We start from the raw sequence: 13,315 nt of genomic DNA, 5'->3' as shown, positions 1-13,315 counted from the left end.
TGGTTACGAGGACAGTTCTCATGACAAGTGTGCTTGGCTCAATAAAAAATTTAAAAATTCAGATCCTGTCAAAAAGCAGCTGTATAGAAACAAAACGATTGCTTAATTTTTTAAAATCCTCACCCGAGGACATTTTTCCATTTATTATCAGACAGAGTGGGAGGGAGAGAGACATCAATGTGAGAGACACATTGACTGGCTGTGTCCCACACGACCCAACCAGGGCCGGGTACGTGCCCTTGACAGAAAACGAACCCGCGACTTACTGGTCTGCCGGCCCACACTCTAACCGCTGAGCCAAAATGGTTGCCTTTAAGAAATGACTTGAAAAATTATGTCCTATGTATAAGTTTCTTTTCCTTCATTAAGTGAAACTAGCCAACACTTGGCTTAACTATTATTTGAATGCCACAATATTCCATAAAATAAACTGTTTTTTAAAAAATTTATAAACTTAAAAAGAAATTATAGTATTGATGTGGCTGTGTATATAAAGAAAAGAGATTGTAAGAGTGAGCACTGTCTAGCAAAGTGATACTTAAAGTTGAGGAGAGAAACAGTACTTCAGCCAGAAATGGAAGGATGGACAGCTACGTGAAGAAAAATGCAGCTGTCCCTTGAACAAAATCGGTGTGCAATGCATGGTCCCACTGACATGCAGGTTTTTCCCCCTAATAAAAACTGTAAACGTAGTTTTTCTTCCTTATTACTTTTAATAAAATGTTCTCTTCTCAGCTTTATTATAGGAATACTGTATATAATACATGTAACATACAAAATCTGTGTTAATCAACTGTTTATGTAAGCCTTCTGTTTAACAAACAGTAGGATATTAGATTTTGATGGAGTCCAAAGTTTATATGCCAATTTTAGACAGCACAGGGTAGGGAGATGGGGAGGTAGGGGACTTGGTGGGTCAAAGTTCCTAACCCCCACGTTGTTCAAGGGTCAGCTATATTACTAAACTATCAAAGGTAAAAGCTAGGTGATTGGTATGTAAGTGTTCACTGCGAAACTATTCCAAGTTTGCCTTATGTGTGGAAATTTTCATGTTAGGGAAAAAAAATATCAACCAGCATGAGATTATCCAAAAACCATAGTGCCTTCATTAAAATAATCCTGGGGTAGAGGGGGGATGGATGTGATGAACCAAAGAACTTATATGCATATATGCATAACCAATGGACACAAACAACAATGCTGGAGGAGGGCTGGTGAGGGCTGGGGGGAGGGTATCTAGGGGGGAAAAAGGAGTAACATCTGTAATAAAAATATATTAATAAAAATTAGAAAGAAAAAAAAAAAACCACGAGACAAAACCAGAAAAGAAATAAAATAAAACAATGCTGGGTAGCCCTGTCCGGTTGGGTTCAGCGGCTAGAGCGTCGGCCCATAGACCAAAGAGTCACAGGTTCTATTCCAGTCAAGGGCACATACTTTGGTTTTGGTTTGGTCCCCGGCCCTGGTCCAGGACGTGCGGGAGGCAACCAACTGATGTGTCTCTCTCACATTGATGTTTCTCTCTCCCAATCTATCTGATGATAAATGGAAAAATATCCTCACAGGTAAGGAGTTATTTTTTTTTCATTAAAAAAAATTTTTTTTTTCTTTATTGATTTTGAGAGAGAGAGGGAGAGAGAAACGTCAATGAGAGAGAACATCAATTGGGCGCCTGTAGCATGCCCTCCCCCCTGGGGGTATTTGGCCCACAACCTGGGCATGTGCCCTGACTAGGAATTGAACTGGCGACCTCTTGGTGCATGGGTCGATGCTCAACCACTGAGCCACACGAGCCGGTCCTCGGGTGAGGATTTAAAAAAAAAAATCCTGGGTAAGCCGGTGTGGCTCAGTGGTTGAGTGTCGACCTATGCACCAAGAGTTTGCGGGTTCAATTCCCGGTCAGGGCACATGCCCAGGTTGTAGGCCAAACCCCCCAAGGAGGGGGCGTGCAGGAGGCAGCCGACTGATGTTCTCTCACTGATGTTTCTATCTCTCCCTCTCCCTTCCTCTCTCTGTACAATCAATAAAGAAAAAAAAATTTTTTTTAAAATCCTGGGTAAAAGGAACTAAAAGTGAAATAGAATTTTAAATGAGAAACACTGTAAGGAAGCAGTAAATGGGAAAAGACATAGAAATTCAAAGCCAAATTTAACATGTGAGACCTAGGCAAAGCAAAGCAAAGCAAAACAACTATAAAAAAATACAGATTCATACCCTGGCGGGTTTGGCTGTGTTTAGAGCATAGGTCTGGGGACCAAAGGGTCAAGTGTTCGATTTCTGGTCAAGGGCAGATGTTTGATTCCTGGCCCGTCAGGGTCGTGCAGAAGGCAACCAATCGATGTGTCTCTCTCACAAAGATGCCCCCCACCCCCACTTCCTCACTCTCTAAAAAATCAACAGAAAAAATATCCTCAGGTGAGGATTAATAACAACGCCCTCCCCCCAAAAAACAAAAAAACCTGTTGCACAAAGTCACACCATGCAACAACGAAACCAATTACCACATGATGCAGTCATAATGTTGTCTCCTGTATGATCTCAGATGGGGACCGGGGACTGAACCTGCAACCCAGGTTATGTGACCTTGACTGGGAATCAAACCCACAACCTTCAGTGGGTGGGCTGATGCTCTAACCACTGAGCAACACAGGCCAGGGCAAAAAAAGTTATTTTTGAAATGAGTAGTCATAGGAAATGTTCCGGGTGTTTTTGGCTTAATCAGTGTATTAGGAGTTTCCAGGCCCAACCCTAATTTATTTAAGCTTTGATTGCACTAAAAAATTTTTTTTCATTTTTCAATTATACTTGATAGTCAATATTATATTAGTTTCAGGTTTACAACCCAGTGGTTAGATACTGACATATACTGACATAATTTAAGACGTGACCACTCTAATAAAACTAGCACTCATCTGATATAATATATTCCCTATGTGGTACTTTACATCCCCATCACTGTTCGGTAACTATCAACTTACACTTCTTAATCCTTTCACTTGTTCACCCATCCCCTCAACCACTTCCCCTTTGGCAATCATCAAAATGTTTTTTTGTCTCTATGAGTCTGTTTCTGTTCTGCTTGTTCATTTATTTTGTTCTTTAGATTCCACATATAAGTGAAATCACCTGGAATTTGTCTTTCTTGTCTGAGTTATTTCACTCAGCACAACACCTTCTAGGTCCACCCATGTTGTTGCAGATGGAAAGATTCCATTCGTTTTTACAGCTGAGTCACATTCCACTGTACTTATCATCCACTGATGGGCACAAGTTGCTTCTATATTTTGGCTACTGTAAATAACGCTTCAATGAACATTAGAATGTATATGTCTTTCTAATTTAGTGTTTTTTTTCCGAATAAATACCCAGGAGTGAAAATGCTGGATCCTTCGTCTCTTGTTATATAGCCTTTTGTTTTTTGTTTTTAATCCTCATCTGAGGACATTTTCCCATTTATCTTCAGATAGAGTGTAAGGGAGGGAGGAGGGGGAGGGGGAGAGAGAAACACAGATGTGAGAGAGACATACTGACTGGTCGCCTCCTGCATGACCCCAACCAGGGCTGGGGATTGAACCTCAATCTTGACTAGAATTGAACCTGTGATTCTTTGGCCTGCAGGCTGATGCTCTAACCACTGAGCCAAACCAGCCAGGGCTTGCCTTTTGTTTTAAAGTCTATTTTGCTCATTATAAGCTTTGCTACCCCAGCTTTTTTGTTTCCATTTTCACGAAATAACTTTTTCCATCCCTTTGCTTTCAGTCTGTGTCTTGCCATCTGAAGCGAGTCTCTTGTAGGCAGCATAGGTAAGGGTCATGTTTTCTTTTTTTTTTTATCCTCACCCGAGGATATTTTTCCATTTTTTGTACAGATAGAGTGGGAGGGAGAGAGAGAGAAACATCGACGTGAAGGGACACATCGAGTGGCTGCCACCCGCACGACCAACCAGGGCCGGGGACAAACTGCAACCGAAGTACGTGCCCTTAGCGGGAACCGAACCCGGGTCTCTCCAGACCGCAGGGCGACGCTCTAACCGCTGAGGCAAACTGGCCAGGGCGGGTCATGTTTTCTTATCCCTTCAGTCACCCTATGTCTTTAGAGCATTTAATTCATTTGCATTTTAAGTAATGGTTAATAGATATGTATTTATTGCCATTTTATTATTTTTTTTAAAATCTGTTTTCCCCTTTTCTTAAAAGATTCTTTAATGTCTTATAATACTGGTTTGGTGTTAATGAACCCCTTTAGCTTTATTTATTTATTTATTTATTTACTTATTTACTTATTAATCCTCACCCAAGGATATTTTTCCATTTATCATCAGACAGAGTGGGAGGGAGAGAGAGGAAGAGAGAGAAATATCAACGTGAGAGGGACACATCAACAGGTTGCTTCCTGTACGACCCCGACCAGGGCCAGGGATGAACCGCAAATGAGGTACGTGCCCTAGACTGGAATCAAACCCACAACTCTTTGGTCAGCAGGCTGACGTTCTAACTGCTGAGCCAAACCAGCCAGGGCAAACTCCTTTAGCTTTAGATTTTTATCTTGAAAAACCTTTATTTGTCCTTTGATTCTAAATGATAGCTTTGCTGGGTAATCTTGGTTGCAGATCCTTGCTTTTCATCATTTTTGAATATTTCTTGCCACTCCCTTCTGGCCTGTAAAGTTTCTGTTGTTAAATAATTGACAGTTTTATGGAGGCTCCCTTGTAGGTAACTAATTAATTTTCTCTTGCTGCTTTTAAGATTCTTTCTTTGTCTTTAATCCTTGACATCGTAATTATGATGTGTCTTGGTGTGGGCCTCTTTGGGTTCATCTTGGTTGGGACTGTTTTCTGGACTTGTATGTCTATTTCCTTCACCAGGTTAGGAAAAATTTCACTCATTATTTCTTCAAATAGGTTCTCAATCCTGTGCTCTCTCTCTCCTCTTTCTGGTGGACCTACAATGTTGTTAGGCTTGATGATTTCCCAGAGATCCCTTAAAATATCCTTATTTTTCTGGATTCTTTTTTCCTTTTGCTACTCCAACTGGGTGTTTTCTACTACCTTGTCTTCCAAATTGCTGCTTTGATCCATGGTTTAAAAAAAATTTTTTTTTGAGAGAGAGAAAGGAAGAGGGAGAGAGAGATAGAAACATTGATAAGAGAGAAACATGGATCAGCTGCTTCCTGCACGCCACCTATTAGGGATCAAAACCCACAATCCTGGCATGTGCCCTGACCAGGAATTGAACCAGTGACCTCTTGGGACAACGCTCAACCAACTGAGACACACCAGCTGGGCTTTCTTGTGCATTCTTTATTTCAGTTACTGTATTCTTCATTTTTGACTGTTCTCTTTTTTTATGGTTTCTACGTCCTTTTATTATGGTGTTGAAGTTCTCACTAAGTTTCTTGATCATCCGTACAACCACTGTTCTGAACTCTGTATCTGGTAGTTTGCTTGCCTCTATTTCATTTAATTCATTTTCTGGAGATTTCTCCTATTCTTTCATTTGGGACATGTTTCTTTGTCTCCTCATTTTGGATGCTTCTTTGTGTCTGTTTCTATGTATTAGGAAGATCTGCTATGCCTCCCAATCCTTGTGAGTTGGTTTTATGGAGCAGGTGTCTTGAGGGGCCCAGTGGCACAGACTCCTGGGTCATCCGAGCCTGGTGCTCTAGATGCCCCCCGCCCCCAACCAGAGGTATAGACTGTGTGCAACCTCCTGTTGTAGTTAAGCCTTGATTACTTTTGGCACTTCAATGAGCTATGAGGACTGGCTGCGACTATAGCAGAGGAGCTCCTGTGTAGAGGCCAACCCACAGAGCAGGACTCACTTCAGTGTCACTTGTGGAGGTGGTTGGGTGGTGCTCCAGCATGGTCTGAAGCTGACCACTATGTGTGCTAACTCTGGGGTATCCTGGGAGGTGCAGGTCAAAGTCAGCTGCTGACGGTGTCCTGCCCAGGGCCATGTGGCATGAGCTACAGAGTGATCTGCGGATGGCAATTACTTGTGCTGGGCTTGGGGGTGCCTGGAATAGTCTAAGCTGAAAATTGAGGCTGGATGCTGCTAGTGCCAGGCCTGGGGCCACTTAGCAAGAGGTATGTGGCATGCTGAGGCCAGATGCTACTTGTTTGGGATTTCTGAACCTTTGAGAGAATTTAGGAACGTCTGTAGCATAAGCCAAGACAGGCCATTTGTATGGAAAAGCCATAGAATAATGGCTTGGGTGGGCCTGCAAGTTGCATGACATGGGTCTCCGGGAACCACCAGGCCAGTGCAAAAAGGTACTAGCCAGATCGACGCAGACTCAGATTTGGTGTCTAGAAAGGGAATGTTGGCTTCTGCCAGCATGTCTGTCTGGGAGAAAGTTGCTCCTCTAGCCTTCACCCCAAAGCCAGATAATTCACTTCTTCCCCATATGTTGTTGGTACCTCTCAAGCTGCTGTCCCAGCACTGGAGCTCAGCATGAATGAATATGAGTAAATCCCTACATTGCTCCTTTAACAGGAATACCTGGGATTCCAGCAACCCTCTGTCTCTGTTACCCTCAGCCACAATCTCTGTTAGTTTTCACAGCTAGAAGATATGGGGACTTCTTTCTGGCATTAAAACTCTGGACTGAAGAGCCTGGTATGGGGCTAGGACTCCTGGCTTCTCAGGAGGGACCTCCACAGCTGAAATATCCCTCCCGATGTTTAACCACCACATGTTCTGCATTTCCATCCCTCCTACCAGTTCTTTTATTTTATATATATATTTTTTTTCTTTATTGTTTTTATAGAAAGAGAAAGGGAGAGAGAGAGAGAGATAAAAACATCAATGAGAGAGAATATCAACTGGCCACCTCCTGCATGCCACCCACTGGGGATTGGGCCCACAACCTGGGCATGTGTCCTGACTGGGAATCGAACCAGCGACCTCTTGGTAACACGGGTCTACGTTCAACCACTAAGCTACAAGTGCCGGGCAGTTTTTTTGATTTTTATTTTTAGAGCGAGAGAAATAGAAAAATCGATGTGAGAGAAAAACATCAATCAGATGACTCCTACCCACCCTCCACTGGGAATCAAGCTCACAACCCAGACATGTGCCCTGACTGGGAATCAAACTAGGACCTCTCAGTCCATGGGACGATGTTCAATCCACTGAGCCACACCAGCCAAGCATGAAGCTACACACTTTTAATTATTACTTTTAGGTCTTTGATCCATGTTTAGCTAATTTTTGTATATAGTGTTTGGTAAAGGGTTAAACTTCCATTCTTTTGCATGTGACATACAGTTTTCCCAACTTCACTTGTTGAAAAGATTGTGTTCCTTTGTTAATATTCACCTGAGGATATTTTTCCATTGATTTTTTTAGATAGAGTGGAAGGCAGAGAGGAGACAGGTGTGGGGAGGGGAGAGAGGAGGGAGGGAGGGAGAAACATCGATGTGAGAGATACATGAATTGGGTTGCCTCCCGCACAACTCCAACCAGGGCTGGGGATCGAACCTCCAACCCAGATATGCGCCCTTAACCAGAATCAAACCCATGATCCTTTGGTCCACGGGGCAATGCTCTAACCACTGAGCAAAACTAGCCAGGGTTCATTCTTGAATGGAGAATTGGCACCCTTAATGAAAATCATTTGACCATATATGAGATATAATGTCTGGGCTCTCTATTCTGTTCTGTTAGTTGGTATGTCTGTCTTTTTCTCAGTACCACACTGTTTTGATTACTGTTAACTTGGAGTAAATTTTGAAATCAGCATGTGTGAGTCCTCCAATTTTCTTTTTCAAGATAGTTTTGGCTATTCAGGGTACCCTGAAATTCTATATAAATTTTAGAATGGATTTTTCTATTTCTGAAAATAGCATTATTGAGATTTATAAGAGTTGCATTGAATCTGTAGATTGCTTTGGGTAGTACTGACATTTTAACTCTATTAAGTCTCCCAATCCATGACAAAGGATATTTTAAATCTCATATCCTTGTTAATATGATTCCTAAATATTTTATTCTTTGATTTATTGTAAATGGAATTATTTTCTTAATTTCTTTTTCAGATTGTTCATTATTAGTGTATAGAAAAGTACCATTTGATTTTTAAATAAGACCCAAGTATTATATTAATAAAAGGTAAATAACATCAAAAGGAGAAGAAATATATTGCCATTCTCCAGTGCTCACACTTCACCAGAATGAAGATAAACTACATTTAAACATCTTACATTATTTTTAAACAATCATTCTGAATCTCAAATTTTAAAAATGCTGACATTTCATATTGTTCAGTATGATTTACTGTAAGAAGAAAGATAAATATCCATGAATCTACCTACTGAGCTGCAGTTTTTTTTGTGTTTTTTTTTACTGCAAATAGAATCTGATTTAGTCTAAATAAAAATAAAAAAATCACACCCTGTAATTTATTCCACCAGAGAGCAGAAATATCAACAGAGAATTATCTTTTGCAGCTATTCAATTTCCTATACTCTCTTCCCCACATACATAGGTTTTGCCAGATTCTCTGCCAGTATTTTTACTCAATCAAAACGCCCCATCACTGGAGATGTTCCATAGAGGTTCAAGACAGGGATTTCAACCTGGACTGGGAGAACGAATGGGAAGAATTTAATGGATTGTTTTCTTTTGCTTCTGCTATATTAAGATCATAGGAACTAAAGATGCCAGAAGACATTTGGGAGGTTTATAGTTAAACAAAATAACAAAATCAACACCACCACAAAGGCAATAAAATGAAAACTTTTGGGCCAATAATTATATGCAACCCAGCCAAGTGTCTTTGCTGTAAGCATAAGAATGTGCAATGTGACTGTGAGGAAAAGTCCTCAGAAAAAGTTATAAAATGACTTCCAATTCCAATTACTTACACAAACTCCAGACAGGCTCTACAAAAAAAACTAATTTGTGAGACTTTTTTCCTTCCATTATTAATCAAATACTTATTGAATCACTATTACATTCCCAACATTACAATAGGAACTGAGGACACAAAAACAGAAATAAATATTCAATCCCCGCTTTCAAAGGTCTCACTATCTAAGGTGGCCACATGCAATGTGTGCAGTGGTAAAGAGTGCTTATTGTACCCTAGGTCGGGGGTAGGGTAGTAAGGAAGATGTCAGGAAAGGAAGTGGTCATCCCTGAGTTGAACCCTAAAAATGAATAGGAAGTAGAGATTATCTATAATGTATTGGGTATTGTGCTAGGTGTTCGGGCTACAAAGATTAATCAGAGAAAGTTAGAACATAGGTAAATAGGGGAATAAAGCCCTATCAAAACCATTTACAAAATAATGTTAAATATAATAAGACAGACTTGTTATAAAAATAGAGAAGAAGAAAACTGGTAGGGAAGGGAACACAGCAAAGGAAAGGTGGCACACAGAAGCTAATGATGTCTGAGCTGAATTATGAAAAGTTTGCAGATATCCAATAGGCAGGTAGCACTGGGAGAAGGGCATTGTAGGCAAGGAGAAGAGTATGAACATTGGAAGAAACGTACCAAACTATGACATGGAAGTCTAGCATGATTAGAATCTGTATATGATTTAGTTTGGCTGAAACTGAAATGTAGGTTATGACGCAAAAAGAAGGGTGGGAAGGGCAATACAGTAAGAATGGTAGGAAGAAATCATGTTTTAAATGAAGCAGAAAAATGCCAGTGCTCTCATATGGTTACTAAACCTTCATATTTCCTTTTTTTCGGGAACAAATTTATTTTTTTAAAAAAAAACTTTAGTATTAAGAATTTTTCTTATCTGTGAGAATACTTGCTACAATAAATTAGTAACTTTTTCATTGCAAATACTTTTTTTTAATCCTCGCCTGAGGACATTTTTGCATTTATCTTCAGATAGAGCGGGAGTGAGAGAGGGGAAGAGAGAGAAACATTGATGTGAGATGTGCCATCCTCACGACCCCAACGGGGCCAGGGACAAACTGCAACCAAGGTAGGTGCCCTTAGTGGAAACTGAACCAGGACTCTGGTCTGCAGGCCAATGCTCTAACTGCTGAGCCAAACCGGCCAGGGTGCAAATACTTTTTTGAACTTAAATTCTAAGAGTTTTAGTCATCTTTCATTTACAGAAGTTTTAGAATCTGACAGTCAAATTAATTGCTTTTAAATTTTTATTTATTATTTTAAAAAATATATTTTTATTGATTTTTAGAGAAAGGAAGTGAGAGGGAGAGAGACAGAAACATCAATGAGAAAGAAACCTTGATTGGTTGCCTCTTGCACGCTCCCTACTGGTGATCGAGCCTGCAACCCAGGCATGTGCCTTGACTGGGAATTGAACCGGCAACCTCTTTTCTTTTCATTCTTTTTTTTCTTTATTGATATTAGAGAGAAAGAGAGGGAGGAAGGGAGAAGAAGAGAGAGACAGAAACATCTATGAGAGAGAACATCGATTGGCTGCCTTCTGTACACCCCCCACTAGGGATTAGGCCTACAACCTGGGCATGTGCCCTGAACTGGGAATCGAACCAGTGACCTCTTGGTGCATGGGTTGATGCTCAATCACTGAGCCACACTGGCTGAGCCCAACTGCTTTTTAAAAAAATTGATACCACTGCCCTGGCTGGCCTGGCTCAGCAGTTATTAGAGTGTCGGCCCATAGACCAAACAGCTGTGGGTTTGATTCCGGTCAAGGGCACGTACCTCGGTTGCAGTTCATCCCCGGCCCTGGTCAGGGTTGTATGGGAGGCAACCAGTTGATGTCTCTCTCTCTCACATGATGTTTCTCTCTCTCTCCCCCTCCCTCCCACTCTTTCTGAAGATAAATAGGAAAATATCCTCGGGTGAGGATTAAAAAAAAATTGATACCACTGTTTCTGTGTTCAGAAAATCCAGCTGGAAGGTTATTGAAAGAAATATCATAAAAGGTAAAATGAGGGGAGGGGAGGAGAACTAAGGTAGATTCAAGATATATTCAGGGAATAGGATTACTAATAATAGTACATGAGAGAAGAGAGACTCAGAGAGAAAGTCACTATCTTCATCGGGAAGACAAGATACCTCAAAGGACAACTTTTCAACAAGGGAGCTTGAGATAAAGGAGGAATACTAGTGAAGCAATTTAAGCTTCAAGGGAGACAAGGTCTAAAAGGCACCAACAGAACATTTGTTCTCTCAAGGATTAGATTTATTGTTTCTAGTTTCTACAGATATACAAAATCCTGAGTTTTCTTTTGGTTAAGTTCATTAGAAAGTAACTTTAAAACTTCAGTGTATTGTAGTGAATGTTAACTTTGATAGCTTCATTAAAATGTCAATTAACAAAATGAACCTGATTCTAATTCACACAATTCAAATGATCAATTCTTTCCTTCCTCCCCCCAAAAAAGTCCTAAGTTTTTGCTTTAGCAGATCTACTTTTACACTAAATTCTATGGCTAGCAAGAAAATTAACCTAATAAAACAAGTTAAAGGAACATCTTTTTGTAGTTTCAATTTCTCTCTATTTTTTGGCTTTAAAGAGATCGTGATGGCCTGACCTTGGCTTAACCTTTTGAACATATTCACAAAATTCCTGAGAAAAATGGTGAATAACATACAGATATCTAATCTTATCACCATATATGAAAAGTAAAATAATCTAAATTCACTTTGGCTATGGAAAACAGATTACTCACCTGCGACCACATTCTGAATATTTACCAATATTTTTTAATATTAAGGCAGCTGTTAGTCGGATGTGTTTAGTTATTGGTCCCTCTTTTTCATCCTTAAAAAGAAAGAAAAAGAAAAGAAAAAGAATAAAGATCTAAACCATACAGTGCTCACACCCTTACAGGAAAGGCTGTTCAAGGCCTGCTTACCGTAAAGTCTCGAAAGACAAGGTTTCTCGATCCTCTCCTAAGAGCCATGAGGGCAGCACTGGGATGATTCACAATGGCCTTTTGTGCTCTAGGAGCTGAGCTTGTGCCCCCTACAGCTGGCGGCCTAAATTGATCAGAGAGAAAAAGAGACTGTTACCATGATGCTGCAGACAGATCGACGATGACCAACCTGCCAACCCAAGTTAGTTACTTTGGAACTTTGGATACAGGATGAATAAAATCTCCTACGGTCCAGCATTAATATTTATTGTGTGTCAGCCTAGGCAAAGAGGCTCTTGGTAACAGGTGAACTTTCAAGTGTTTTATTTTCCAATTTACCGACTGTAAAGCAAACAATGTGTTCCAGTATAGTTCATCTTTAAAGTTACTATGCTAGTAAACATGCAATCAAAATAAATACAACATAAGTCAGATAGAAAAAAAAAACAAACATATGATTGTTCTCATATATGAGATATAAAACAGAAAGCAACAAATGTAAAACAACAGTAAAAAAAACCTCACAGACACAGACAACAGTATGATGGCTGCCAGAGGGGAAGAGAAGCGGAGGTTGGGGGGATGAAGGGGGTAAATATGTAGTGACAGAAGAAGAGTAGACTTTGGGTGGTGAGCACACAATGTAATATACAGATGATGTATTATAAAATTGCACACCTGAAACTATCTAATGTTATTAACCAACATTACTCCAATAAATTTAATTTAAAGTTATAATATAGTACCAAAGTTGTGGTGTTTATATCATTGAATGTAATGTGAAGATGGAAAGAAAACTGTCTATAATTTGAGCTGCAAATTATTTTGGCTAAACAGTACCTAGGACTAAAATAACATTACCTAAGAAAGTATTGATACAGGTATAGCTCATTCAGAAAAAAATAACCCAATATAATATGAAATTATGCTAAATACTACATTTCAAACTATTTGTTACATAATCTTATTTTCATCATTATTTAATAACTTTAATCAACCCTTTCAGTATAGTTCCACTGTCCCTTATAAAACACAGAATGGAGGAATGGATTTTACCTAAAATTAGATTCAAACTAGTCTCAATTTCCTTGTGTTCTGTGAGGCCATGGTGGAGAGCACTGACTGCATGTGAGGAAACCATGTCTATTTCTGACATCGTAAGTAGCTGTATGTATGACTTTGAATAGTTCAGTTTGCCCCTCTATGCTTCAGGTTTCACATATGTAAAGTGGGGATATTTCTGGTTCTTTTTTAAAAAACGATGTTTTTGATGATTTTTTTTTTTGAGAGATAGGAAGGGAGAAAGAGAGAAACATCCATCGGTTGCCTCCTGCACGACCCCCACTGGGAGCCCGAAACCCGGGCATGTGCCCTGACTGGGAATCGAACTGGGACCTCTCAATCCCTGGGATGACGCTCAATCCACTGAGCCACACCAGCCGGGCTCTGGTACTCTTTTACAGGAGTAAACTAATTCTGAATATTAAATAAGTTAAT

General features: G+C 40.0%; 1 protein-coding gene across 7 annotated transcripts in view; it reads right to left on the bottom strand.

The window, feature by feature from the left end:
• Nucleotides 1-13,315, bottom strand: part of ARID2 (AT-rich interaction domain 2) — a 179,970-nt gene that overhangs the window by 2,124 nt on the left and 164,531 nt on the right. For 6 of the 7 annotated variants that reach the window (XM_036253034.1, XM_036253037.1, XM_036253038.1 and 3 more), the window contains 2 exons: nucleotides 11,819-11,942; nucleotides 11,633-11,724 (listed from right to left, as the gene is read on the bottom strand). In XM_036253034.1, the coding sequence (XP_036108927.1) occupies nucleotides 11,633-11,724; nucleotides 11,819-11,942 (216 nt within the window). Of the gene's footprint in view, nucleotides 1-8,500; nucleotides 8,584-11,632; nucleotides 11,725-11,818; nucleotides 11,943-13,315 lie in introns of those variants that run through there. The other variant, XM_036253035.1, reaches the window with a different exon arrangement.

This window comes from Molossus molossus, unplaced genomic scaffold (genome assembly GCF_014108415.1).
Source record: "Molossus molossus isolate mMolMol1 unplaced genomic scaffold, mMolMol1.p scaffold_m16_p_10, whole genome shotgun sequence".
Lineage (NCBI taxonomy): Eukaryota > Metazoa > Chordata > Mammalia > Chiroptera > Molossidae > Molossus > Molossus molossus.
Note: the sequence above shows the minus strand (reverse complement) of the source record. Positions and strands in the feature narration are given on the sequence as shown.